The sequence below is a fragment of the Marmota marmota genome, unplaced genomic scaffold, assembly GCF_001458135.2.
Source record: "Marmota marmota marmota unplaced genomic scaffold, marMar, whole genome shotgun sequence".
Lineage (NCBI taxonomy): Eukaryota > Metazoa > Chordata > Mammalia > Rodentia > Sciuridae > Marmota > Marmota marmota.
Genome location: NW_025999915.1, coordinates 435494 through 463218, shown reverse-complemented (window position 1 = coordinate 463218; position 27725 = coordinate 435494). Strand labels below are relative to the sequence as shown.

General features: G+C 38.5%; 2 protein-coding genes and 2 pseudogenes across 5 annotated transcripts; 3 read left to right on the top strand and 1 right to left on the bottom strand.

The window, feature by feature from the left end:
• Positions 1-2580: 2580 nt before the first annotated feature.
• Positions 2581-13327, top strand: LOC107160997 (serpin B9-like). Of its 4 annotated transcripts, none has more exons than XM_048799962.1 (7): positions 2581-2742; positions 4481-4658; positions 7285-7422; positions 8040-8157; positions 9535-9677; positions 10722-10877; positions 11578-13327. In XM_048799962.1, the coding sequence occupies exons 1-7, from the start codon at positions 2729-2731 to the stop codon at positions 11980-11982; spliced, it is 1152 nt and encodes a 383-aa protein (XP_048655919.1). In that variant the 5' UTR covers positions 2581-2728; the 3' UTR covers positions 11983-13327. The 4 variants fall into 4 exon arrangements, with proteins under 4 accessions (XP_048655919.1, XP_015363037.1, XP_048655921.1 ...); XM_015507551.2 differs by lacking the exon at positions 2581-2742 and adding an exon at positions 2757-2911; XM_048799963.1 differs by lacking the exon at positions 2581-2742 and adding an exon at positions 3113-3218.
• On the top strand, positions 5247-6450 carry LOC107160985 (annotated as a pseudogene).
• Positions 13328-14011: 684 nt separating the features above from the next.
• LOC107160986 lies at positions 14012-15231 on the bottom strand (annotated as a pseudogene).
• Positions 15232-21121: 5890 nt separating this feature from the next.
• Positions 21122-22515, top strand: LOC107160993 (chromatin modification-related protein MEAF6). The gene has a single exon (XM_015507548.2). It carries the CDS (start codon positions 21149-21151, stop codon positions 21755-21757), a length of 609 nt encoding a protein of 202 aa, XP_015363034.1. The 5' UTR covers positions 21122-21148; the 3' UTR covers positions 21758-22515.
• Positions 22516-27725: the final 5210 nt, after the last annotated feature.

Sequence of the window (27725 nt, the reverse complement as noted above, 5' to 3'; positions counted from 1 at the left end):
GTTTAACCAATGCAAGCAAGCCAAGTTACAGAAGCTGGAGATTGCAATCAGGCAGTAACAAAATACCTCAGACTGTATGATTCCTTACATGAAATGCTCTAAATAGGCAAATACATAGAGAAAAATATGGATTAGTGGTTTCCAGAGCTTGGGGAAGAGGGAGCAGTTACTGGAGAATAATTATAAATGAGTATCCCATTTGTTTTTGAAGTGATGTAATGTTCTTGACTAAGATAGTGGTGACAGTTGTACAGCTCTGTGAATACTCGAAATTGAATGATTTCAAGGGGTGAGTATTATTAAACCATAGTTTTGAGATGGAGAGATCTCTGAAATACAAGCTGTGCATGTTGTTAGCCTGGTTCTAGGGCAAATTCCCTAAGTCACAAGCAGCATTATCATGTAGCAGTTGGAAAAATGTCCACTGGATCTAAAGATATTTTGTTGTAAAAATCCAGGGAGCAGGAGGTGCAGATTACTTTCATTAAATCTACAATATATAGAGAGAAGAGGGATATGACTGGGATAGGAAGAGAGTCAGTAGAGACATGTTTCTGTAGCCTCTTGGTTGGTTGAGTCAATAAACAGAATAAAATTTTGTCTCAATGGCCGATCTTAAAAATATGGGAAAGAAATATGCTGCAGTTATTTTTTTTTCTTTCTTGGTTTAGCTTGAAACCATCAGTTAAACTCACATCTTTTCTTTCCTTCATCCTACTTATAACTGAATTTAGAATGTCTCAGATTCCTTCTCTTATCAATATTATGGTAAGCATATTCACCTTTTTACAAGCATTATTTATCTGTTTACTTTCACGTGTATTCATTTATTTATTTTTGTATACAGAGAGTAAAGCCAGGGATACCTAACCACTGAACCACATCCCCAAATATTTTTATTTTTTGATTGGCACAGGGTCTTGCTAATTTGCCGAGGCTGGGTTTGAACTCTAGATCCTCCTGCCTCTGCCTCCCTAACTGCTGGGATTACAGGCATGTGCCAAGGAGTAATAGTGTTATTAAAAAATGGCACGGCACCTTCAGTGAAAATTTATGGAAGCCCTCATTCTCGGGGTCATTTAAATGGAGGGTTAGCACCTAAGAAAGTGTGCCTGATAAATGTTTTGCCTCACCCTAATTCAGGCACTCAGGAGAGAAAACTAATTTTCATTAATTTGAAAAAAGACAGGTATCTGCTGATGGACAAACTTCTAGAAAAAGTTCCCTGCTTCAGAGGAAGAGACATTTGGTCTGCTCCCTTCTTGGGACAATATGTCAACATGAAGTAATTCCAATTGCTTGAAGCTGGTACAAAGAGGGATGGGGAAGTGTGTGGAGCTTGGATGACATGAACTACTAAACCAATGTGCTCCAGGTGGTCCATGCCTCAGATACTGCTGATGGACACACTTGAGGACCTGAGCCATTTTGATTCAGTCTCTGTTTCTGTCACATTGCCAATGAGAAGTGGGTCTGCTTATAAACCAGTTCCACAGCCTAAGCACCAGAAGTTGGAAAAGGGATCAGCTGGTCAGATTTTGGACACTGTGTTTTCTAAGAGAGTGCTGCACTGGTAATAATGAGTGGTAGAGAAACTGGAAAACAAAGTTTTTATTTTTTTTTTCTGGTGTGGAAGATTAAGGCCAGAGTCTTGTGTATATGAGGCAAGCACACTACCACTAAATTATATACACAGCCCTTGGAAACAACATTTTTAAAAATTTATTTTTATATAATTATGAGTTCATAGTAAGTATGCAAAAAATTGTTTAATTGTAGCAATTTCACGCATGCATATAAAGTGCTCTAACTGAATCCACCCTACCTGTAACACTCTCTTGTCCCCCCTTGTACTTTCCCTCACCCCTTATCTTTCCTATTAGTCCATCTTCTACTTACATGTCATTTTATATCATTCTCTATACTCCACATATGAAAGAAAACATCATATACTTGTTTTTCTGAAACTTGTTTTGCTTAAACATGATGTTTTCCAGTTTCATCTGTTTTGTACAAATCACATTTCCTTCCTTTTTATGGATAAATTAAACTCTACTGTACCCTTATACTTACCACTTTTTTGATGAATTTATTTGCTAATGGGCACCTAGGCAGATTTCATAATTTGGCTCTTGTGAACTATGCTGGGACAAACTTGGGTATGCAGCTGTCTCTTCTACTATGCTGACATTGATTCCTTCACGTGTACACAGAGAAGAGTGGTATAACTGAATCATGTGGTAGGTAGCACTACCTTTAGTTCCTGAGGAAACTCCTTACCATTTCCCATAGTGATGGGGCTACTTGACATTCCCACCAACAGCATATAAGGGAAAGGGACACATTCCATTTAGCTGAATCTCTCCTTTGTGTCAGGCAGGAGGCTCAGAATACAGACCTGTAGGACTTTCCTCCCTTAAAATATCAGCCTGTCATTCTGTCTTTGCTTTCTGGAAGTAGGGAAGCCCAGATTTGTAGGCTCTGTGTCCTTCCCCAGTCCCCACTGTTTTTTTCCCAGGGGACATTGCAGCCTGCCTTTGGCTGTCAGTTTAGAGTGCTTTCACTTTCAGAATCCTCTAGAAAACATGCTGTGTGCAACTCCACCCCAGTGTCTCCCTTGGTGTTCCAGTGCAAACCAGTGGGTGACAGAGGCCAGGCTAGGGGCACAAGAGCAAGGGAATTCATGACCTGACCCAGCTCACACTGGATTTCTTCCCTGGGGCACTGAATGCTAATTGGAAGGTAGGAATTCCCAGATCTAATCAGGCCTGGTAAAAGGTCTCTGGGAGTGTAGAGGCCCCAGAGTGGACCTGAGAGAGGCACAGCTGTAGATCCTGGTCCTGTGATTCAGAAGTCAGCACAAGGCTAGCAGAACTGAGACCTGAGAGAGAGACTCCGTGGAAGGTGGCAGGTGAGGACTTCTCTGTGCAGGGGCTGAAATGGACCAAGGCAGGCAAGTTTAGAAACCCCAGGCCACCACTGGGAGAAGGGATGTCAAAGACTGAGATGAGAAAAGACAATCTAAAAAGTCAGTGTCATTGCTGTGTTTAGAAACAGCTTCTCGGGAGATCATGGGGGTCGATGGTGCAGCAGGACCTTGCTTAGGGCAAGTCCCAGAGAAGGGCAGCAGGGTTCCAAGAAGACAAAGGTGCTGCACAGCCTCCTGGCTTCTCTGCTTGCCTCTTGCCTGCCCCTGGCTGCCTCTGGACCTCTCCATGGTGGGTGTTCATGCTCCAACACCACTCCCACCTACTGGCCCTATTTTCTCACCTCTCCTCTCTCCTCAGGGAGTCACAGAATAACTCTGCCTTACCTTTCACTGTGCTTTTAAAATCTCCAGTATCCAGTTCACAACCAGTGCACCCTTTATTTATCTGAGGTTTCCCCATAATTGATGGAGCTCTTGCTATTTCCTGAGCATACTTGCAGGTGCTTAGAATCAGGATTCCAGGTATCTTTCCTGCAAACAGCAGCCAATCTTGTGGGTCCAACAATAAATGAGAAAAGGAATTACAATTTGCAGTGATGAGTCAGGGTGGGGAGGAGGGAGCTGTAGACTAGGACATCTGGTGCCTCTTGGTGCTGAGCCTAGGAGAGAGCAATGAGTGATTTGAGCCTGGTGACAGAGATTTGAAGAGGAGCCTCTTAATTTGTATATCACTATTTTCCAAGGCTCAGAGGTAACTGGGTGGATCAGGGTGGGTAGAGGTGGAGGCTGTGATAGAGGAGAACTGCAGCAAACTACAGTGCCAGGCAGGTGGGATGCCATCTACAAAACACGTTTTGAGCTTCTCCCAAGCACCACTGGAGACTTAAGGGAGAGCTCATAGGATCAAGATACCACTTCTTGTTCTTATCAGAACATGGGACGCCCATGTTCTGATACTTCCCAGCCCACTTGCTTTGCATTTTAGTGAGCAAGTGCTGATTGTACTTGGGATCTCATGGTCATGGAGGTCAGAGGCTCTTCAGTGGAGACATGTGGTTTGTACTAGGCACAGGATCATAAGGGCTAGAGAAGAGGAGTGGGTAGAATGATTTGGGAGGGTACTGAAGGCAGGCTTGGGCATGGATTTGGAGGGATCTTTGAGAAATGGGAAGTTGTCAAGGAGGTTTCCCAGGATCTAAGGCCCTCCTCGGGTGAGGGAGGGTCTCACTGCATAGAGCTGCCCCATGGTGTTTACACTCCACTGTCTCTGGCTTCAAGCAGCACCTCCTTGCTCTTGCTTTGACTATTCACTCTTCTTTCTTCAACCTGTCAAGTTCTGTTCTCCTATGCATGCTTTTCTGCTCTTCCTTTCCTTGACAGTTTGATGTTCTACAGACACCAGCCCCTTCCTCACATGTCTAATCTACTCCCATGGCTTTCACTGGTACTCAGAAATTTTCTGATTCACAAGAAAAATGAAAGCCAAGCAGAGAGCACACACAGTGTCCCCAGCCCCATTTCATTGTGTTTCTCTGTCTTCTTTGCCCCCAGACCCTGCATCATGGATTCTCTTTCAAAAGCAAATGGCACCTTTGCCATCCAGGTTTTGAAGATGCTGTGTCAAGACAGACCTTCACAAAATGTGTTTTTTTCTCCCCTGGGCATCTCCTCTGCCTTGGCCATGGTCCTCCTGGGGGCAAAGGGCAACACCAAAGACCAGATGGCTCAGGTAAGCTCACCTGTCACTCAGGAGGAGAGACTGGTCTGCAAGGTTGTCTTTTATCCCCTCCTTGAGTTTTCCAGAACTCTTGAGGAAGGAGGGGTGAGCCTGGACCATTTCAGGGAGAGGGTACAGAATGAAGGGAAGGAGAGAGGTGAGGTGTTTCCTCCAGTGAAATGTTGTGGTGGTTGCTTGCAGGGGTTATTGTGTAATCTCTTTTTCATTTATAACTTTTCTTGTGAGTATTGATACATTTTTCTTACAATTGCTGATGTCAGTCTATGTTGGGTAGATATGTGTGCTTTCTTGGAAAAGATCAATTCTTGGACTCATGAGCATTTTGTGTTTTTCCCTAAATTCCTCAGGATTTTTTTTCTCCCTTTTCTAACATTGTGTGTTGGGAGTTTTGTTATATCATTATTTCCTTTGGAACATTAAAATAATTAATGCTGCTGAACTATTTTTTGATGAAATTACTTGGTTTGGTAATAGAACATTCATATTATTTTCTAAATTATAAGTCATATATTTAAATATTATGTTAAATATGAGAATCATTCTTTAGAAGAGGATAAACATTTTTAGTGTTTACTTTAAGAATCATCAAGGTCAGTGTGGAAACTCTCTTCAACTGCTGCTGCTGGCATGAAGGACTTACGGATGTCTCCCCAAATATAGCCACTCCAGAGTCCCCTTCTTCTGCTGCAGTCTTGCCAGGGAGAGGGCCTTGCAGTGACACCAAGATAAAAATGGACATAGTTCTAAAGGCTGTGGGGTACACCTATAATGAAAACAAATTTGGGTTGTAGAGAGAACCTGAATCATGCAAGGACTCATTGACTTCATCAAGAAGTTCCTTAAACTTGTGGCCTTAGAACAGTTGTTCACTTATGGGAATCAGTCCTTTGCTCCTCCCCCAGATGAGGGATATTTGGGCAGTGATGTTAAACTGCTCCTATATTACTGCAAATCTCAGGCCTGGGCATGAGCCACAGAGGAAAAACAACTTGCTACTCAAAATCATGTTTCACAGAAGAAACAGCTCCAAAAAGTTCTAATGCTTGTTGTGACAAGAGACTTAACTGATATGATCTATGTGTCTACTATGACTCATGCTTATTCATAAGAAAACAACTGTGGAGTGAATAGACTAACAAAAATATGATTGTGTTAATACACAAATATCCTCAAAAGATTGCCATTACATTATTCCTGTTGCTCCTGCCTGTTACTACTGTTGTTTCAGATTTGCCTTTAAGGTTGAAAAGACTGAAACTACACAAACCTGTATTACCACTTTTTTGAAAATGATTCTAATTGGTTTCTTGTAGAATTGTCATTCTGCTAATTTCTTTCATGGTCAAAATTAATTTACTAAAAGGTTTTTCTTTCTGGTTTTAAATTATTCAGGAAACTTCAGTTTGTGTGGGATATAAGATGTTTATATATTTTTTCTTTCAAATTAACTTGTCAAACCAAGTCACATTGACCCCTTTTGCTGAATACCTTCTATATTCCGTTAGACGGCATTCCAGTTACAAAATAAAAGGTTTGGTAATTTGGTTGTACATCTTTGCCAGGTGACAGGACTTTTCTTGTTAATTTCTGGCTAATATCTAGGCAAAAAAGAAGGTATATTGACCAACTGGAAGACTGAGAAAAATATATGTAACTTAAATTTAATTATGTTGGGAAACGGAAGTCATTTTACAAATTCTAGGAATATGAGTTTTATAGATTTTTTTGAGTACTGTCATTTAAGATTGCATCCCAAATTTGTGCTGCTTTGTCACTTATTTATACTATGTCAAAAGCTAGTGCTGAGTAAATATAAAGAAAAAAATAGTCAACATGTTAGTTATTTGATTGTTACATAGGAAAGTTATTTCTTTAGAAATTGTTTTTAATACTTAGTAGGTTAATTTTCATGTTGTTGGTATTTTATTTGTAGTGTTATTGATTTTTAGTTTCCTACATTGACATCATTAAATATAAATTGTGTGATTTATGTATTTCAGAGTCAAATGAAACTCCCTTGTTGAATATTACACCTTTATTGAAATATAAAGTATCATATAGTAATCATATATTATCTCTCTCTAGGATACTGTTTAAGAACTGATTTATTCTTATTAATCATATTGCTCATTTTATACTTTTATTTCCTTTTAAATGTTATCATGATGATTGCATTACTGTCCAAATTTTTCATGGACTTTTAGTTTTTTGAACTGCATCTTTGTAAATAAATAAAGGCAAGTAATATTACTGTTTTGAACTGCATTATTTTGTACATAAATAGAGGAAAGTTTTTCTTTATTTCTGACAAATTTGTGGTTTCCATGGGATAGAGGACTTAAGAATAGTCCCTTTTCTGAATCTCTCTTGCCCCTTTCGTTTTGTTCTATTGCTCATCTATAAACTATGCAGAGAGCTCTGTGCAGGTACAAAACCCGTATCTTACTCAGCAGTTTCCTGGCCCCTCTCTCCACCTATCCCACCAGTGTCACTTCTCAATTAGAATCAACTTCCTCTCAAAGGATAAATTCATGCAGTATTTGAGAAGAATATTGCTTGAAAATACTTGTGGAGATCAAGATCAAAACTGAGAGGGTTTTCTTGCTTTCCTTCACAGGCAATGTCTTTAAACACAGAGGAAGACATCCATAAGGGCTTCCAGATGCTTCTCACCCAAGTGAACAAGCCTGGGTCTAAGTACTTGCTTACAACAGCCAACAGGCTCTTTGGAGAGAAGACCTATGATTTCCTCTCAGTAAGTTGAGTCAACAGAACAATAAAAGTGGAATTTAAAATACCTGGAAATATACAACCCAGAAGAGAGACCCTAGAGACCAGGCAGTATGGCATTTTGGGGAGGCTGTGACAAGAGGATGGAGAGTTAGAGGCCATCTTGGGCAACCTAGTGATACCCTTGTCTCAAAAACAAAATGGAAAACTGCCTTGGGACATAGCTCAGTGGTACAGCATTTGCCTAGCATGCTCAAGGCCCTGAGCTCAATTCCCAGTACTGCAAAACCAAGCAAAAATAAATAAATAAGAAAACAAACAAACAAATAAATAAATAGGTAAATAAAAGGACAATATTCCAGAGAACTTGAGAAACTCACAGTAAACTGTGTTTTATAAAGACCCCAATTCTACAAAAATAACTTGTATTATTTCAATTTTGGCAATATCTAAAATTTCATTTATTTTCTCTTGAGCTCAGGAAATATCTCCTAACAAACTGAAATATTTCACCATCAAGTAGCTTAAGATTTGATCATATTTTTAATTTTAAGAACAACCTAAAGATAGCCTTCAGAATGCCTTGAAGCTCACTGTCATTTTATTGAGCAACCTGGCCATTTGAACTATTTCTCTCCCAAGACATTTAAGGAGTCCTGTCTTCAGTTCTACCATGGGGAGCTGGAGCTGCTGTCCTTTGCTGAAGCTACAGAGAAGTCCAGGGAGCATATAAATACTTGGGTCTCTAAAGAAACAAAAGGTCAGAAATATAAGTTATTTCACTCTCCTCCCACCCCAACCCTGTTCTCCTCTCTCTTCTACCTCTCCTCCTCACTGCTAATGTCACTTGTGTTGCAGAACCATCAGAGCAAGGTTGCCTGGCTGAGCCTCTTACTGCCTGTGAACCTTAGTGGCTCACAGAAGATCTGATCAGTGCTCAGGTTTTCAAAACCAGAGAATTAATGCTGTCTGTTTTCCCAGGGCCAGAGTGGCTGATGCAAGTGTCAATAGAAACTTGTAGGTCAGATTTCCCATATAATACTTTACATGTCAATGGCCTGTATTGTTCACACAGCAGGTGACTGTCATCTATGGGAACAGATCAATGGCCAGATCTTCCCAAGTCATGCCCTTGGCCCTCCTCTTCCTGGGGTCAGTTTGGACTTCACTTTTCCAACTTTTACATGTTAAGATGACTTCTCCTACTTCTTCTTTCCTATCTCTCACGTAAGTGTCCTTCATCAGACTTGAGAAGCCTAGACTTGATTAGTCAACCTCTCTCAGGGCTGATCCATTCCACAGATTGAAAACACCCTGCTTGTGAGGTTAAAATGTACCATTTCTGTTTTAGAGAGTGACAACTTCTAACTTTGGTCCTCTAGATCAATAATGGTTTGATATTTGAACCATCAGTCACTTACACATCTCTAGGAATGTCCCTATTTCTGCTAACAAATGAGACAGTAAAAAATAGAGGTAGTTCTTTCCACTACTTCTTCTTGGAGTCTTCTCTTCTTGTGCCCTCTAGAGGCAGCAAATTAGCAGGGATGCTCTTAGTTCCTTGGAAACATACCACTTGATATACGGGGAAAGAAGGACATACCTTCACCTACCCAAATTATTACCTGTTCCAGGGATTCCAGGTGCCAGGAGGATGCAATCATATCATCTCTTATATAGCTTCCAGAAACTCCTCCTATGTCCTTGCTCTGGAGCTATTCAATTCTATCTGCCCCAAGAATGTGGCCAGGTATCTGTACAACATTAGAACTGGGCCTGACCACAGGGCCTTAGACCTGACACTGCTCTTACCCACAGCAGGTAATGTCAGCTCCTACCCAGCCCCTCTCTCCTTTGCTGCTTGTCTTCTTCTCCAACCTGGTGTCAAGTTTCTGCTTTGTCCCAACCTGCTTTCCTCCAGTGACATAGAAGTCTTTCACCATCTTCAATTTGGTGGCTCTTCCAGTGTCTATCATCATGAATACCACTCACAGCTGGGATTTTTGACTTTTATACATATCATCCAAACTCAGCACATTTGAAACCATAATGTTTGGATCTCCAAGACATCGTTGTCATGTTTATTCACCATGGGTTCAGAAAAAGCCACTGACAGAATATGTGCTTTTCTTGAAAGGTAAAATTCCAGAGTTGCTACCAATGGGCTCGATTGATGAGCAGACCAGGCTGGTTCTTGTCAATGCCATCTACTTCCAAGGAACATGGGATGAGAAATTTGACAAACCATGCACAAAAGAAATGCCTTTCAAAATAAACCAGGTAGGGAGAGACTTTCAAAAATTATGCTAGTCTGAGGAAGAAATTGAATAGAAAATTTAACTTTGTAAAGGCATAATTGGTTAATAATAATTTCAAACTTATCATCTCTTTTAATGAATTTTAATCTCAGTGGAAAAATGACTTGAATAAATAATACTTGCTATCTATTATGGTTTACAGCCTATTAGCACTTTAAATGCCTTTGATGAAGTCTCATAATGTATTGGTTTAACCTTATTCTGGACACAAATATCTCCTTATAGACACGAGTTGCTTGGATAAAAAGCAAAAAGAGGTGACATATGTATGTATGTTATATATATGTGTGTGTGTGTGTGTGTATATATATATATATATATATATATATATATATATATATCAGACATGAGACAGAGTACAAAGAGGGAATGTGAAAACACATATATTGAATCATGATTTTTGTTTGGTTTTTACATTTTTGTGCAATGAGGGATCAACCTCATAACCTTGTCCATGTTAAGCAAGTGGTGCACCATGAAGCTACATCCCAGATCTTCAATCTATTATTCTTTAATTAAAATAATCTCACATTTAGGTACTGGAGTTGTGCCTCTGTGGTACAGCACTTGCCTAGCATGTGCAAGCCTCTGGGTTCAATCCTAAGGACCACATATAAATAAACAAATAAAATAACTAGTTATTGTATCCAAGTACAACTAAAAAAATCTTAAAAAATAATCTCACAGTTGAATTGTTGTTAATCATACCTTATCATTATTGATTCAACATCTGCTGCTTCATATTATTAAAAATGACTGCAAAGGCGCTAGTCAACTTTAAGTAAAACGGATATTAGTATAGTTTGCTAAATTCTGTAAACCCTTAACATGCAATGTAATGCAATAAGGTAGCTTGTATGCATTAAATTCCTCCCCTTATTTATAAGGCATATTTCAGATAATTATTCGTTAATTTCTAGCAGTGCTGGACCCCAGCAGATTTGAGAGTTTTCTTGCCCTTTTTATACCATTTTAAATGCTGTGCTCATGTGGTCATTCCTCTCAGGAGGAGGAATGGCCAGTGCAGATGATGTGGCAGGAAGCCAATTTTAACTTCATCTACATCAGTGAGGCCCAGACAAAGGTGTTGGAGCTGCCCTATGCTGGCAAGACACTGAGCATGATCATCCTGCTCCCAGATGAGGACGTGGACCTCAGTGTGGTGAGTCAGCAGGGGATGCACTCTTTTGAACTCACAATTTCTGTGGGAAGAATTGGGTACACCCTGTGCCTTTCTTTCACAGTATCTCCAACCCAAAGCCCAAATGGCCCAGCCCTGTCCTCCTTGATTCCTTGTGATATGATCCCTATTGCAAGAGAGTCAACCATTCTCTCAATGGTGGCAGTGCACTGTGATGACCTAAAGGGTCACTGGGAGCAGAGCAGCTCCCATGGGCTTTCCCTCTGTCCAGGTCCCTAACTGTGAGGATGAGTTTCCACAAACAGTGCCTCATTCCACCTTTGGCACTTGTCCCTCTCCTGAAGAGGCTCACACTGAGAGCCCTTCCTTTGCCCAGTCTCTTTGGCTTGCCAGCAATGGTTTATCATGTGAAAACTAAGCCTCATTCAAAGCAACAGATACCACTAGAAAAGCACCATTGACTAGGCATAGATGCTTTTCACAAATAAACATGGTTTGCTAGTGGATGGATAAGGAGGGACAGCCACAGTCTTCCTGCAGGGAAATCATATATGGGATAGCACGTGGGGTGGTGGGCAAGTCAGATCTCTCACAAGTTTCTAGGCTGCTGAAGGCACTGCTGGTCCTGTGTGGACAGTTAACAAGGAATGTTCATGCAAATGTCTGTGTCCGTCGATACCCACAAGAGCCTGAATATGAAACTGTGATTCTGGTCTTTCAGGTGGAAAATAACCTTACTTTTGAGAAATTCATAGCCTGGACCAAGGCAGCCTCTTTGCAGAATACTGAAGTGGAAGTTTTCCTTCCAAGATTTAAACTGCAGGAGGATTATGAAATGAAGTCTGTGCTTCAGCGTTTGGGAATGGTCGATGCCTTTCAACCGGGCCAGGCTGACTTGTCTGCCATGTCAACTGAGACAGACCTGTGTCTGTCCAAGGTTGTGCACAAGAGTGTCGTGGAGGTGAATGAAGAAGGCACTGAGGCTGCGGCAGCCACAGCCGTAAACATAGTGCTATTCGGCTCATCATGTAAACCAACATTCTGTGCTAACCACCCCTTCCTTTTCTTCATCAGGCATAATGAAACCAACACTGTTCTGTTCTGTGGCAGGTTCTCATCTCCCTAAGGGTTGTACTTCCTCTCCATGGAGAATTTCCCTCTTTCCATGTCCCCAAAATTTCACTACAGTTCATAAGGATGGGCCTTTAGTTGATCACCAAGTAGAAAAATGAGGGCAGGGTCCTAAACCTTCTGAACAACTTGCCAGTGTGATCTCATCATGCACCACACTCAGCTGTCCCCATACTGCCCACTCATTTGTACCATAGAACCAGGGTTATGGCCAGTAGGCTGTCCTAATTTCTTGTTGTATTATGCGTGGAGTACAGATTGCATAGGATAGCTTGCAAACATTCCCCAGATGGCCCCAAACACATTTCTAACACATTTTAAATGCAATTATTCTACTTATACTGTGCTTTCCTGGTACTTCAAATTTGTCACACACCTGTCTTAGTCTGAATGCCACAATAGTAATAAATGCTAGAATATACTGTTAGTATTATCCAAGTTTATAGAGAAACAAGTTTTAGTCAGAAGGTGTTTCTCAGTGGTAGAGCACTTGCCTAGCATGTGTGAGGCACTGGGTTAGATTCTCATCACCACATATAAATTAAAATAAATAAAATAAAGATATTGTGTCTATCTATAACTAAAAAAACCCCAAAAACTTTAACAAACATTTTGTCTATCTTTGACATTCACCATTGCAATGCATATCATTACAATATATACTAGGAACACAAGGGGACACAGTCATGGTCCTTTGACACCTGTTCTTTAATATGTGTTCCCAATTTATACAGTGTTTATGTCAACCAGATTGGACAGTTGAATAGCTTTGATCTACCACATACCCCTCTTGCAACTAGGAAACCTTGCCTGGTGGTATTGTATTTCTTTACCTCCAACCCAAACACTTACATGCCATTAGTCCTTAAAGTTCCATTAATGTCATCTTCTTCAAGACATTTTCCCATTCTCCATAATCAGATGTACATCTTTCAACTTTCACAATAACTGCCCATGATAGATGCATTGCTTATTTATTAATCACTTTTGTTCTTAGTCTTTGGACTAGGCCTTAAACTCTCCTAGATTTGTGATTATATTCTACATGCTATAGTGTGGTAATAAATAATTTGATCCTATATGACTTCTGTAGTAATTTTTTAGTTGTTGAACATCACCAACTTTGTTGTTCCTTTTAGATATTTTTATCCCAATGACATTCACATATTCACAGTCCTGAGCCATCTAATACATGGCTCAAAGGTGTTGTGCAACCACAAGTTTTATTTGTTTTAAAATAAAAGTTTTATTTGTTGGTTTCTATTGTATGAAAGATGCTATATTCTATTTTAGCACGGCCAGTATATGGAAAATAAAGAAATTAAATGTTATTACAAATATGAAGGNTTTGCCCAGCCAGCCGGGCTGCGGCAAGTTATGAGATTCTAGCTAAAGATGGCACTAAATGAGAATAATATGTATGTAAAGAATCCAAAACAAAAAGCAGTTGTTATTAAACAGCTATAGGTGCATTGTAAGGATATTGGGGTTTTTTCCATGTGTATTTTTAAACAATGGAAGTGTTAAAAATTAGGGTCAACTGTGTTAGACTAAATTACATTATTGTATAGGCTGCATAATATAAATACATAATATAACTGTATTAGACTAAATTACATTATTGTATACGCTGCATAATATAACTACATAATATAACTATATTATAATTATCCTAGGGAAGCATAGTTTGCATGATTTTGTGGCAATTTATACTCAATAAAAACCTTCTGGAGTCCCTTTATTTTGGAATACCCTGTAAACAATTAGACCAGCAGAGTATGATTGTACAACAGTAAAAATGTTCTCTTGAATTAAATTGAAGAGATCTTTCAAATAAAATTTTCAAAAGGAAAAGAAAATATAGAAAGTTTCTTAGAGCTTTTACTTTGTAAGTACACAATCCACTACCCAATTTCCAATGCATCTTAATATCCAGCAACAACAACAACAACAAATTTTTGTCTGCTGTTTAATCCATCATTCTGGATAAAAGTGGCACAAGTTGGTCAAATGGAGCCCACAAACACTGATGTCCCAGCTGGCATATTGGTAACTAACACATAATGGGAGGTCAATAGAAAGTTTAAAAGATCTTCCCTTTCTTGGTCCTGTCCAAGGTCCCTGAGGAGTTATGTTGCTATAAAGTATACTGTTGAGCTTCCCAGTTTGATGTCTCCTTCACAAACTGACATCATTTCCCCCTAGTTCCTTATGTTGGGCTCCCAAATTCTTTTTCATTGGCTCATGGTGTCACTACAACTCAGCTTCAAAGTCCTTCAGTTTTTAACTTTTCCTTGACTTTCATCTCAAACACCTGCTCCAGCTCCATTTCCACCTTCTTCATCTTGGCTACATGCTCCCTCCTTTCTCCTTCCCTTTGTGCCAGAGAGCTCTTCATAAGCTGCCCTTTATTCTTATTTTATCAACTCCATTTTATGTTCCAGCTGCAAGTTTTCTGCTTCTGTCGTTCTCATCATGTACATTATTAGAAACATTTTTCAAGTCCTGCATCTATGTTCTTATCAACATATTTCTTAGTATTGTAAAATCAAAATGCTCACCATTTTCAACTTCAGCCACACCCCAAGGATATGCTGCCTCCTCTGACCCTTTTGCCATTAACTTCAATAATAATATTACTGCCTCCCACAGCAAGAGCTAAACGGCCCTTTATCTATTTAACTGGATTATTTTCTTCCTCATCATCTGTTTCTGGAAATTCATATGTTTTGAATTTATGTTCCTGAATTTCTTTCATTATCTGTTTTTTAAACTTTTGACATTCCTCAGTGGGAGTGTGTCTGCTTTTGCAATAAGTGAAATGCTATTTACTTTTTCATGCACACACTTCATAAACTCAGTATCCAATGGTTTATGTTTTGAAGGAGCAAGGAAGTGTAACCATACTGTACTTCTGTTATCAGGCATCTGATGTCTGTTCACTAACATTCTGCATTTAGGTAATCCTCATTTTTACTATCAATGTCACCAATAACAGGCTGCCAGCAATGACTATGTCCACAGCATCTCCAAGCCCTGGGGTATCAACTATTGTGAGCAGCAACTGAGCACCACCTACTTTGATGAAAACTGGATACTCTGGAGAATACAAATCTGTGAGGAATAATGAGTTGATTAATGTTGATTTTCCCAGTCCAGATTCACCTACTACCGTATGTGAATTCAAACCCTCTCTTCTCTGAGTTTCCGTAAACTTGATTTGGGAGATTGGCAAATCCTGCATAGCCTTTAAGGTTTTTCATTTGAGCTACTCCCCAATTGTGGATAGTTGGGCTTCTTTATATGTTCCTTCAACAGTATCTCTAATGCTTACTTTATTTCATTTGTCTATGAAAATCCTGGAGACATGGAGGAAATATTCGGTGGGGTATGAGGGTGGGGGTTTTATGGGTTTTATCTATTAGTTTGGATCTGTGTTTTTGATAGGGGCTAAGAGATGTATTTGATGGCGGCAGTGACAGTCCTGTTATTTCAACGACTCTTGCTCCAGCACCCGAGAGCCCTCTCACAAAATGAGTTCTCGAGATAACACTGAACACATCCTAATCAAACATTCACCCAGGTTAACTGCCCCTGGAATTCCTTGGGCTAGGATATACCCAGCTGTTTTATTTTTGACAGATTTTTTTCCCAGAATTATTTTATATTGAGCTCACCTTCTATTTTATGGCCCTTCTTATCATAAATTCATTTTTGTATTATGCACACTTAAGTGATACTCTTGTTTGACCAGTATGCCTAAGTTGAAACATTTCTATGTGCCCTTCAAAATTATTTGTGTGTGTGTGTGTGTGTGTGTGTGTGTGTGTGTGTGTGTGGAACTGGGGATTAAACCCAATGGTGCTTTACCACTGAGCTACATCCTTAGGTTTTTTTTTATTTTTTATTTGAGACAAGGTCTCTCACTAATTTGCCCAAACTGACCTCCAACTTATGATCCTCTGGCCTCAGCCTCCTGAGTTGCTGGGATTACATATGTGGTCCACCACTCGAGGTTTAAAATGATTTCTAAACTGCAATTTTAAGCATAACATGTAAAAGCTTTTGGCTTTATAACTATCTACCTATATTTATCTCTTTGGCTTTCTGTTTATACTAAGATAGGAAGTTATTTGTGTTGCTTGGAGGTTTTTTGGGTTTTGGTTTTTAATCTCAGCCCACTTGCAAAATGCAATCAAAGAATTAACTCTTTACCTTATTTGAGACTGAAGAAAATAGAGATTAGACTAGAAAGGTTTTTTATGTATAAGCTGTTTCATGTGGAAATTTTGACTCAAAGCTTAGATATGGTGTGCAAACAAAAAATCATAATGTTTAGTTGTTATGATCAAAATATGCAAAAGAGGAAGAAGAATTTATTCTGGCATATGTTTTCAGAGGTATCAGTCCATGGTTGGCTTGCTCCAAAGCAGAAACATTTGGGTAGAAAGGCATGGCAGAGGAAAGATGCTCAGCTCATGGCAGCCAAGAAAGAGAGAGAGAGAGAGAGAGAGGGTCGGAAGGGACAGGGATAAGAAGTAGTTTCCAAAGGCACATCCCTCTCCACCCCCCCAACCTTCCTATACTTTGTAACTCCTCCCAGTATTTTATTTATGTTATAAATCCATCAAATGCATTAATCTACTGATAAAGGCAGAATGACTATGAATACATCACTTCTCCAAAACCTGACCTCCAGACATTGCTGCATTGGGCACCAAGCCTTCAACATGTGAACTTTGGGAGGACATTCCTGATTCAAATGACAACAGTCATATAAACATATGACCTTAGCTTGTTTCAATTTAATGTGAATGTAATTTGTATTCAACTCTCATTTTACAAATTAATAAGTACATATTACCACATTATCATGTCTCATAAATAGAATTTAATGTAAGCAGATATCTCACAAATGAGTTAATTTAAATTTGTTCATAAGATAAAATTCATAATGTCTAAAATTAGCCAGAAGCAGTGGCTCACACCTGTAATCCCAGAGGCTGGGGGGAATGAGGCAGGAGGATTGTGAGTTCAAAGCCAGCTTCAGCAAAATCGAGTCACTAAGCAACTCAGTGAGACCCTGTTTCTAAATAAAATAAAAAATAGGGCTGAGGATGTGACTAAGTGGCTGAGTGCCCCTGAGTTCACTCCTTGGTATTCACCCACAAAAATAAATACATAAAAAGTCTAAAATTGCTAACCTGTTTTTTTTTTGCCCATATTCCTGGCCATTCAGGATAATATTTATCTTTTAAGTATTCAAGATGCAATGTGCATTGCTTTCTATGCTTAAAATACAACATCAACTTTTAGGTTTGACAAAGAAATAAGGTATTAACTAAGCTGGTCTGATATGTTGGTTGTCATGAGTAATCTAAAAATGGGCAAATTAGGTAAATATAAGAAGGAAAATGTTAATATAGATGGAGATAAAACATCTGAATCATTTACAAAATACTGATAAATCGATTGCTAAATATAAATTCAAGAAGTCTTAGCTTTCTAAATTATACCAAGTATCTATCTATTAAATGTATTTTTATAAACTGTTGGTATATAGAAAAATAACTTTTCCCTGGATCTTTACTTAAAAAATAAAGCTTTACCAGGTGCAGTGGTACCCACCTGTAATCCAAGTGGCTAGGGAAACTGAGGCATGATGATTGCAAGTTCAAAGCCAGCCTCAGCAATTTAGCAAAGACCTAAGCAACTTATTGAGACCCTGTCTCTAAATAAAATATAAAAGACTGAGATATATGGCTCACTGGTTGAGTGCCTCTGGGTTCAATCTCAGGTACAAAAAAAAAAGTCTTTTAAGAGTTAATGTTCTAATTAACATGCACAATTCTATACAGAAAGAAAGAGAAAGGGAGAAAGACTTTTAAGCTTCATTTTGATGAAAATATTGGAGAGTGTAGTATTTTTTTAAAAAGAAATAATTTGTCTAAATTTTAAAAATTTATATGGTTTGTTTCAACCTGTAAATTTTAAAAAGAGACAAAAAAAGTAGAAGAAATCTTTTCTCTTATTTTAAACAAAAAATTGGAAGGGAAAGATACAAACAAAGTTATAAGAATTAGAATATGTCTTTTAGAGAGTGTTTTTGAATGAGGAAAGATTTTGTATGATGTTTGTCCTAAAGTAAAATGACTGGATTCTTTCAAACTGGGAAGAAAGATAGGCCAAAAATTCAAAAACTAAAGGTTTAAACAAGTTGCAGATAGTCTAAGCAGGTTGCAGTTTTGTGAAGGACCAATGTCCTAAAAGGAAATGTATATGTAATTATGCTGGCTATAATTAAGAGAAATTATTTGCAGGGTTTTCAAAAATAAAAATTTAACCCACTGAGTGTAAAATCAGAATCTGGGTTTCTACATTTTTTAAAATTTGTTTTGTTCTGTTACCAGGGTTTTTGTTTTGGCCTCAAGTGCACCACTGAGCCACATGCTCAGCCCACAATAACCTTCAGGATATGTAAAAAACTCAAAACACTTAACACCAATAATAATAAAAATAACCCAATCAATAAATGGTCTAAGAAACTGAACAGACAGTTCACAGAAGAAGAAATACAATTGATCAACAAATATATGAAAAAATATTGAACATCTCTAGCAAGTAGAGAAATGCAAATCAAAGCTACTCTTAAGATTTTATTTCACTGCAGTCAGAATGACAATTATCAAGAATATAAGCAACAATAAATGTTGGCAAGGATGTGGAAAAAGGTACACTCATACATTGTTGGTGGGAATACAAATTGGTGCAACCATTATGGAAAACAGGAAGATATTCCTCAGAAAACTTGGAATGGAACCACCATTTGACCCAGCTATTCTACTCTTTGGTTTATACATAAAAAACTGAAAATCACCATAAGACAGCAACACAGCCATTGTTTAAAGCAACTAAATTCATAGTAGATAAACTATGGAACCAATCTAGGTGCCCTTCAACAGATGAATGGGTAAACAAAATGAATATATACACAATGGAATATTACTTAGAATTAAAGAACAATGAAATGGCATTTGGAGATGAATGGATGAAGCTGGAGGATATCATGCTAAGTGACATAAACCAATTCAAAAAAACCAAGGGCTGAACATTTTGTCTGGTATGTAAATGCTAATTCACAATAAGGTGGGGGAATGCTAGGGAAGAATAGAGGTACTTTGGATTAGACAGGGGACTGAAGGGAGGGGAGTGGTCATGGGGGTAGGTTAGGGTAGTTAAATGCATCAGACATTATTCCCATATGTGCATATATAATTACACAACAGGTGTGATCCTACATTCTGACAACAAAGAAGAATGAGAAGTTATTCTCCATTTATGTATGATGTGTCAAAATGCATTATCTGGTCATGTGTAACTAATTAGAACAAAATAAAAAGTTTTTAAAAAAGGCTCTCTCCCTTAAAAATAGTAAAAATCCTTTAAGTCATTGCTATAAACTGAACCATGTCCTACCAAAATCCATATGTTGAAGCCTTAGCTCCTATAACCTCAGAATGTGACTGTATGTGGAGAGAAATATTTTAAAGAAGTAATTAAGATAAAAAAGAGTCTTTTCTATCCCTTTTAATTTAATTTTTTAAATTTTGAGAGAGGTTGTTGCTAAGTTGCTGAGACTGGCCTTGAACTTGCAATTCTCCTGCCTTAGACTCCCATATTGCTGGGATTTCAGGCATGTACCACCATGCCCAGGTCAAAAAGGGCTTGAGTGGGCCCTATCCTATAGGACTGGTGTACTTATCAGAGGGAATTAGGCTCTACAGAGAAACATCAGGGATTTTCAAGCACAAAAATAGTTCATGTGAAAATGCTGAGAAGCAGCCCTCTGCAATCCAAAGAGACAGGCCTCAGGAGACTAATGCTGCTGACCCCTTGATCTTGGACTTCCAGTCTCCAGAACTGGCTAAAATATCTTTCTTTTGTTGAAGTCACCTAATCTGTTGTATTTTCTATGGTATCCCTAGCAGCTAACATGGTGGCTTAAAACAGTTGAGTGCCATTTGGGTCCACATTAACCTTGCCCTTCCTGTGAGGCCACCCTCCCTTGCTCATTGCCCTCCAGCCACACTGGTCTTCTCTGGTTTCCAGGCTTTTGGCCTTTCCATGCACCATTTCTTCTCCTCAGAACTCTGGTCTTCCTGCTTTTTAAGTGACTAGATCCTTGCCACAGGTCTCAGCTCCTGTATCATTTCTGCAGAGATGAAGAACCATCCCATATAACAGAAGTTCCCTCCTGATATTTTCTACCTGTGGCCATGGTGTGTTTCTTTCCTAATTTTATCATGATTTGCAATAACTTAATTTGTTTACTTTTGTGTCTTGTCTTTCCCAGTAGAAGACGTTAAGCTCCAGGAAGACAGAAACAAGTCTGTCTTATTTATAGTTGTGTCCAGTGGCCTAGCAAAACCTAGCCCTTTAATAAATAATTTCTGAGAGAAAAAAAAATATGTTGGTGAGGATGTGGGGAAAAGATACACTCATACATTGTTGGTGGGACTGAAAATTGGTGCAACCAGTATGGAAAGCAGGATGGAAATTCTTCAGAAAACTTGGAATGGAACCACTATTTGAACCAGTTATCCCACTCCTTAGTTTATGCCAGAAGGACTTAAAATCAGCATACTACAGTGATACAGCCACATCAATGTTATAGCAGCTCAATTCATAGTAGCTAAATTATGGAACCAACCTAGGTGCCCTTCAACAGATGAATGGATAAAGATAATGTGGTATATATACATGTGCATATATACAATATTACTCAGCCTTAAAGAAGAATGAAATTATGGCATCTGTGGGTAAATGGATGGAACTGGAGAATATGCTAAGTAAATAAGCAACTGCCAAAACCCAAAGGCTGATTGTTTTCTCTGATAGGCAGATGATAATTCACAAAAGGGGGCACCGGGAAGAACAAAGGTACTTTGCATTAGGCAGAAGGGAGTGAAGGGAGGAGAGGAGGGATGGTGGGGGTAGGAAGGATAATAGAATGAATTGGACAGTAATACTGTGCATAAATGATTACAAGACAAGTGTGATTCTACATCATGTACAGCCAAAAGAATGAGAAGTTATACTCCATTTATGCATGATGTGTCAAAATGCATTCTACTGGCACCGCCGCCGCCGCCTCGCTCAACATGGTGATGCACAACAAGGCGGCGCCACCGCAGATCCCGGACACCCAGCGGGAGCTGGCAGAGCTCGTGAAGCGGAAGCAGGAGTTGGCGGAAACACTGGCAAACTTGGAGAGACAGATCTATGCTTTTGAAGGAAGCTACCTGGAAGACACTCAGATGTATGGCAATATTATTCGTGGCTGGGATCGGTATCTGACCAACCAAAAAAACTCCAATAGCAAAAATGATAGAAGGAATCGGAAGTTTAAGGAAGCTGAGCGGCTCTTCAGTAAATCCTCAGTTACGTTGGCAGCTGCAGTAAGTGCATTGGCAGGAGTTCAGGACCAGCTCATTGAAAAGAGGGAGCCAGGAAGTGGGACAGAAAGTGACACTTCTCCAGACTTCCACAATCAGGAAAATGAGCCCAGCCAGGAGGACCCTGAGGATCTGGATGGATCTGTGCAGGGAGTGAAACCTCAGAAGGCTGCTTCTTCTACTTCCTCAGGGAGTCATCACAGCAGCCATAAAAAACGGAAGAATAAAAACCAGCACAGAATTGATCTGAAGTTAAACAAAAACCACGAGCTGACTATTAGAAGACTCATTAGTGCAGAAGCCTCCAGGCTGTAGAGCTCTGCTTCCCTTCTCCGACCTCATACAGATAAAGATAAACATCCCTCACCTGAGTGCGTGGCCATCCACCTCTGCTCTCCCAGACCCAGTGCCTGTGACTCTGAGTAGTTTGTTCTAAATGTTGTGACAAACAAGTCATTTCTGTAAGACATCGGATCATTTGCTTTGTGTCATTTTTAGTAACAGAGCTGCAAGAAGACCAAGACATGGTTATAATCGCAGCAAGTTGTTAACTGTGCATTTCTCCCTTCTTAGAATGAACATTTTTCCCCAAACTGGCTGCTGCCAGCCACATCCGTGATCCCTGTTGAGAAATATTCTCTGGTTTTCTTTTATGCTAAGTAGAACACAAGTCACAATGATGTAGGCTGTAAATATCTGGCATTCTCTTACTTTGTTGTGTTTTATTTTCTGTTGTTATTTTACCATCTCATTTTCTTTGGGGACTTTTTGTAATGCCTTTGTACAGCTCATACCTTCCTGCCAACATATCTGGTAATCTATTTCATGCAGTTGCCAATATTCCAACTGAAAATAATGTGGCTTACCATAGTAAAATGGGAAACTTGGCTCTTTGTTTTCTTGCAGGAGGAAGGTAAAGCGTGTTTATTTAAAAATTACCTATCTTAAATCTTTGAGTTGAAAGCAGTTTCATGTTCAAGGAACAGGAAAAGCGGAAAAACACAAGTTAAAATCAGTTCTTTTAAAATAGATATTTTTATTCTTTTGTATAAATAAAATTTCACAGGCTTTGACTTCTCATGCTTTACTTTTAAACCTGAGAATGTTTTTTTACTTATTTATTCATATCATGCCTTATTGGAAATTTCTTTTTTCCCATCTTTTTGTTAGTAATCACCTGATTAAATATTGCTGTAAAAATCACCAAGGGAATGGAAAGTCTCAAAATTCCACCAGAAGCTGATAATGTAAGGTTCTTGAGCGGAGTGAAAGGTAGCATCAGCAGAGCCAGCACTACCCCAGGGACATTGTCCTTGCAGGGGTCAGTAGGCAGAGGAACTTGCTGATGATTGTGCTTGATTCAGTGCAGTGGTCACCTACTTTGGCAGCAGATTGTAATCACCTAGGAACCCTAAAAATGCTGATGTCTGGGCCCCACTCCCAGAGACCCTAGGGTCCATACAGCCTGCTTACTAGGATTTCTTTCAAAGGGTCTGGTGATGCTGATAAGAAGCCATGTGGAGAGCCACTGCATTAGGAAACTGAATACTTTTGATTAAGTGTTATGCTGTGAATCATTCTAAGATTTGGGCCTTGCCTTTCCGTGACTCTATTTAGTCATAGTCCTTTATGTATGCCCATCTCTTTGTAAGAAGAAATATGTTCATTGTGATCTCAGTGGAGCTGAATATGGATGGCATCTGTTATCAGAACAAAGCTGCCTTGTCAGGTGTGCAAAAGCTTTCACTTTTGTTCTCAAATAAACTTTTTTTTTAAAAAAAATGCATTCTACTGTCATGTATAACTAATTAGAACAAATTTTTAAAAAGAGCAAAATGATCAGATTAAAATTCTATACTGTGAACTGTTACCAAAGTGTGGGGCTGTTATCATATGCACAATAGAAAAAATGGGATGAGGCTGGATGGGGGTTGAGACACCTGGGAGTCTTCAAATATGGAAGTCAAAAAGTGACACAGGTGTCTAGCTTGGAGGTGAAGTGTCATTTGTGAGACAGTAATTGGGAAGAGGCAAGGCATGGTTGGGAGGTGCCTGACCAGGGACTTGCCCTGTCACTCCCCACCTTTAGTCTCTGCTAAGACTTTCATGAAAGAGTTTGAAGTTTCTGAAAGAAGAAAACTCCCAGACAGTGTGATGAGTATAATTCTAGGAACTGTAAGAACCTATAGAGGCCACGATTATGTAAATGCAGGCTGCCAGCTGTCCTAGATGTTAACTTTTCTTAATCCATGAGAGGGTGACCCTTTCAGCTACATAGAGACTATTTCACAATCATCATAATGTACTTGATGCCAGGGGCCTACAATTCCCAGGTGGGCAATGCTATTTATTACCAAGAGATGTAGGCATAAAATGCAGGCTCAAGCCATCTCTAGGGCATATTGCTATGCTCTGTAATTTAGTAGTGGTCCTTAATCTTTTACAAAAAAAAAATTAAACACTTACACATTGTAATTGAAATATTTTATGTCAGAGAGAAAATTCACTAATAACAGCCATGCTGAAAACTATCTCCTGGGAGAACTCTTCTGAAAGAATGAACCAACCAACAAGGGTTATTATAGCACTTTTCATGGTATGCTTCATATCTTTATCAAATTACCAGAATCTGAAAAATACCAAGATGAATAAGACGTGGTTCTGTCCTCAAGGAGCTTATGGTCAGTCTCTGCAACTTTAGACAGGAACACCAAAGGTATCTCAAAGATGTATAAGTGTTAAAGGAGATGCCAGATAAAGCAAATATGGGTCAAGAATGTGAATGAGGATGACTTTCAATAAGGTCAAGATGTAAATGGAGCAGGCCTTTGATAGGGGACTTAGAGGTCAGCAGGGTGTCAGGAGGTACACGTGGTAGAAACAAGAATTCTAGGGAGAAGAAGAGGCTTCAACAATTCTGCTTGTCTAGAACACTGGGTTTTTAAGTCATAGCACTATTGGCACTTTGAGTCAGATCACTTTTTGTTATAGGCAGAGTCTAATGTGTTGTTGATTTGTAGCAAAATTGTGACCTCTGCCCACTAGATGTCAGTGGCACATCTGCCCCCAATAATGACAACTAAGAATGTGTCCAGGAACTGCCAAGAGTCCCCTAGGGTTTGGGGGCAAAATTACCTTGGATGAGAACTATTGATATGGATATATGCTATTGGTGTAGGAGCAGGCTCCTGATAAAAGGGTAAATTCAGGATCCTTCCTGTCTGCTGTGCTCACTTGCCCTTAGTCATATTATGATGCAGCATGAAGGCCCTTACCAGAAGCCAGCACCATGTTCTTGGACTTCCCACTCCCAGGACTGTGAGCCAAATAGATTTGTATTGTTTACTAATTACCCAATGTGTGTCACCATGATATAGTGACAGAAAATGGACTAAGATGCTTTAATTTGAGATTCATCCTTGTTATTGACTGTGTCAATAATGGACTATTCTGCTGCATAAATATACCAGTTTGTTTACTCCTTTGTCTGCTGATTGACATTAATTCACCCATTGATAAATTCTGTTCAAATTTTGTTATTATAAGTAAAATTTATGAACTATTGTCTAAAATCTTTGTGTAGGTATATGCTTTCTTTTCTAGTAAATAGATAAAAGTTAATGGCTGGGTCCTATAGCAGGTGTATTTTTAACATTTTATTATTTTTATTTTTATTTATTTATTTGGTACTAGGATTGAACTCAGGGGCACTTGACCACAGAGCCACATCCCCAGCCCTATTTTGTATTTTATTTAGAGATCGAGTCTCACTGAGTTGCTTAGTGCCACGCTTTTTGCTGAGGCTGGCTTTGAACTCACAATCCTCCTGTCTCAGCCTCCCAAGCCACTGGGATTAAAGTTGTGCTCCACCATGCCTGGCTATTTTTATCATTTTAGGAAATTGCTTTCCAAAGTAGTGTACTAATTTACATTTCCACCAGCTTTGTGATCAATCTTTTTCATTTAATCATTGTTTTTAATGACTAATGGTATTGAACATTTTTAGTGTGTTTGGCATTTCCTTGTTTTAAAGCCTCTTCACATCTCTTCCACCACTTCACGAATTTTGAGTATTTGTCTTTCTACTATGAAATATGTTTTATCTACTAGGAAAAATGTCCTTTGTCAAATATATGTTTTACAAGTATTTTGCCCTAGCCTATGGCTTGCTTTCAGAAAGCAAAGAGTGTATGTTTTGTTTTGATTTGTTTTAATAAAACCAAATGTATTGTGCTTTTATTTTGTAATTTGATTCTTTTGTTTTTATGTCACATTAAAAATATCTTTGACAAATTCAATGTCATTCATATATTTTTCTTGTATTTCATTTTGAAAACTGCATTTTTTTAGCTCTAACATTTAGGTCTATGCTTTCTTTTGTAGTAAATATTTGAAATTAAAATTGCATAAAAGGAATAAACATGGAGATTCACATTTTTGAATATTTGTGTCCAGTTGTCCCATGGCTACCTATTGAAGAGATTGCACTTTCCCCAAGAACTTGTCTTGGTATATGTGTTTGAAAGTAATTCATTGTACATGTGTGGGGTCTATATCTGGACTCTCCATTCTGTACCACATGTCTACATAATATAGACACATTTGTAGGTATCTATATATCTGCTTAATTTCAGTACCACCACACGTTCTTGATTACTGGACTTTTCATATGTCTTAAAATAAGATAGTTTCAATTTTAACTTATTTTCTAGGTTGCTTAAATAGTATTATCGTAAGTCCTTTGCATTTCCATGCCAATTTTAGAATGAGTTTCAAGTTTTTATAAAGAAGGCTGCTGAGATTTTGATTGGAATTGCATTCATCAATAGATTAACTTAGGGAGAATTGAAAAATTAACAATATTGAATCTTCTGATCCATAGCACATTCTCACTTTTTATTTTGGTGTCTACCCATTATCTGAGCTATGATTGTAGTTTCCAGTGTGCAGATCTTACATATATTTCAACAAATTTATTTCTAAGTATTTCATGCTAATTCTACAGAAAGTGAATTTTTGAAAAATATTTTCAATTTCTGAATATTCAGTGTGCATGCATAGATATATAATTGATGTTTTTGCATAGTAAAATTTTGCTACTTTACTAAAATTTTGTTAAATATTAGTTTCAGTAGCTTTTTTATCTTTCTTAGAATTTCTACATAGATGGTCATGTTTTCCATGAATAAATGGAATTTTAGTTTTTTCTGCACAATTGGATGCCTTTAATTTCTTTTTCTTACTTCATTGCATTGGTTAAAACTTCTAGTACAATACTGAATAGAAGTAATGAGGACAGAAATCTTTGCTTTAGTCTTAGTTAAAGAGTGGAACTATTCAGCCTTTCCCCATTAAGTATGGTAGCTGTGGGGTTTTTTTGTTTTCTTTTGCTTTGTTTTTTGTAGATGTCTTTTACTAGATTGAGGCAGTCCTCTTCTTTTTCTAGTTTGCTGAGGGTGGTCTCCTATAGTTGCAAACCCTGCACCTAGCTCCAGGAATGGCTGTGTCATCTATAAGGCCCAGTGCAAAGTGTAAATGAAAAGCCTTTTGTTTAGATTTCAGGATGTGGATAGCAGAGTGTCAAATCAAGGGGACCACACATCTTGCAGGCTCCTGAAACAGGTTCCCCAAGGAAAAATGCTAATCTGGGGAGGTCTCTGAGACTGCCACAGCTTCTCAGAAAGCCAGTGCCCTGTAACAACACCTTCAAAAAAATTTACCTTAATCTTCAAGTGGTGCTTGTGATATTTTCACATTTCTACCAAAGCACGCATTGAATTATTTGTTATCTAATCATAGCAGCTACTCTTTTCCATTGTTCGTTAAGGATTTTGAATATCTTCTCTAACTTTCTTTACAATTCTAGAACATTTTATTTGTGGTGAATTTCTGTCATTTACTTTGAGAAAAGTTGAACTAAAGCATCAATCAAAGCAAGGGAATCCACCTCCAAATGCTGTTTATCCCCTGATAGCAGAGAAAAAAAACAGTGGCATGGGGGCTTCTGCTTTCCAGGCCACCCTTTTGCTTCTCTGAAAAATCTTCAAGTGTGTCTTGAAATGATTGTATTGAAAATGGACCCTTTCCACCAAAATATTGCCTGATGTCATCATCTGGATTCTGGAATGGGAAGTGAAATTCAAATGATCTGAGACAATGACTTCCACCACATCTTCTAAAAATTTACTAAGCTAGACCATGTTCCCCCTCAGACCACACTCATTTCAGGGGACACACTTTCCAAAGTGGATTTGGAAAAAAAAAAAAAAAAAAAAAAAAAAAA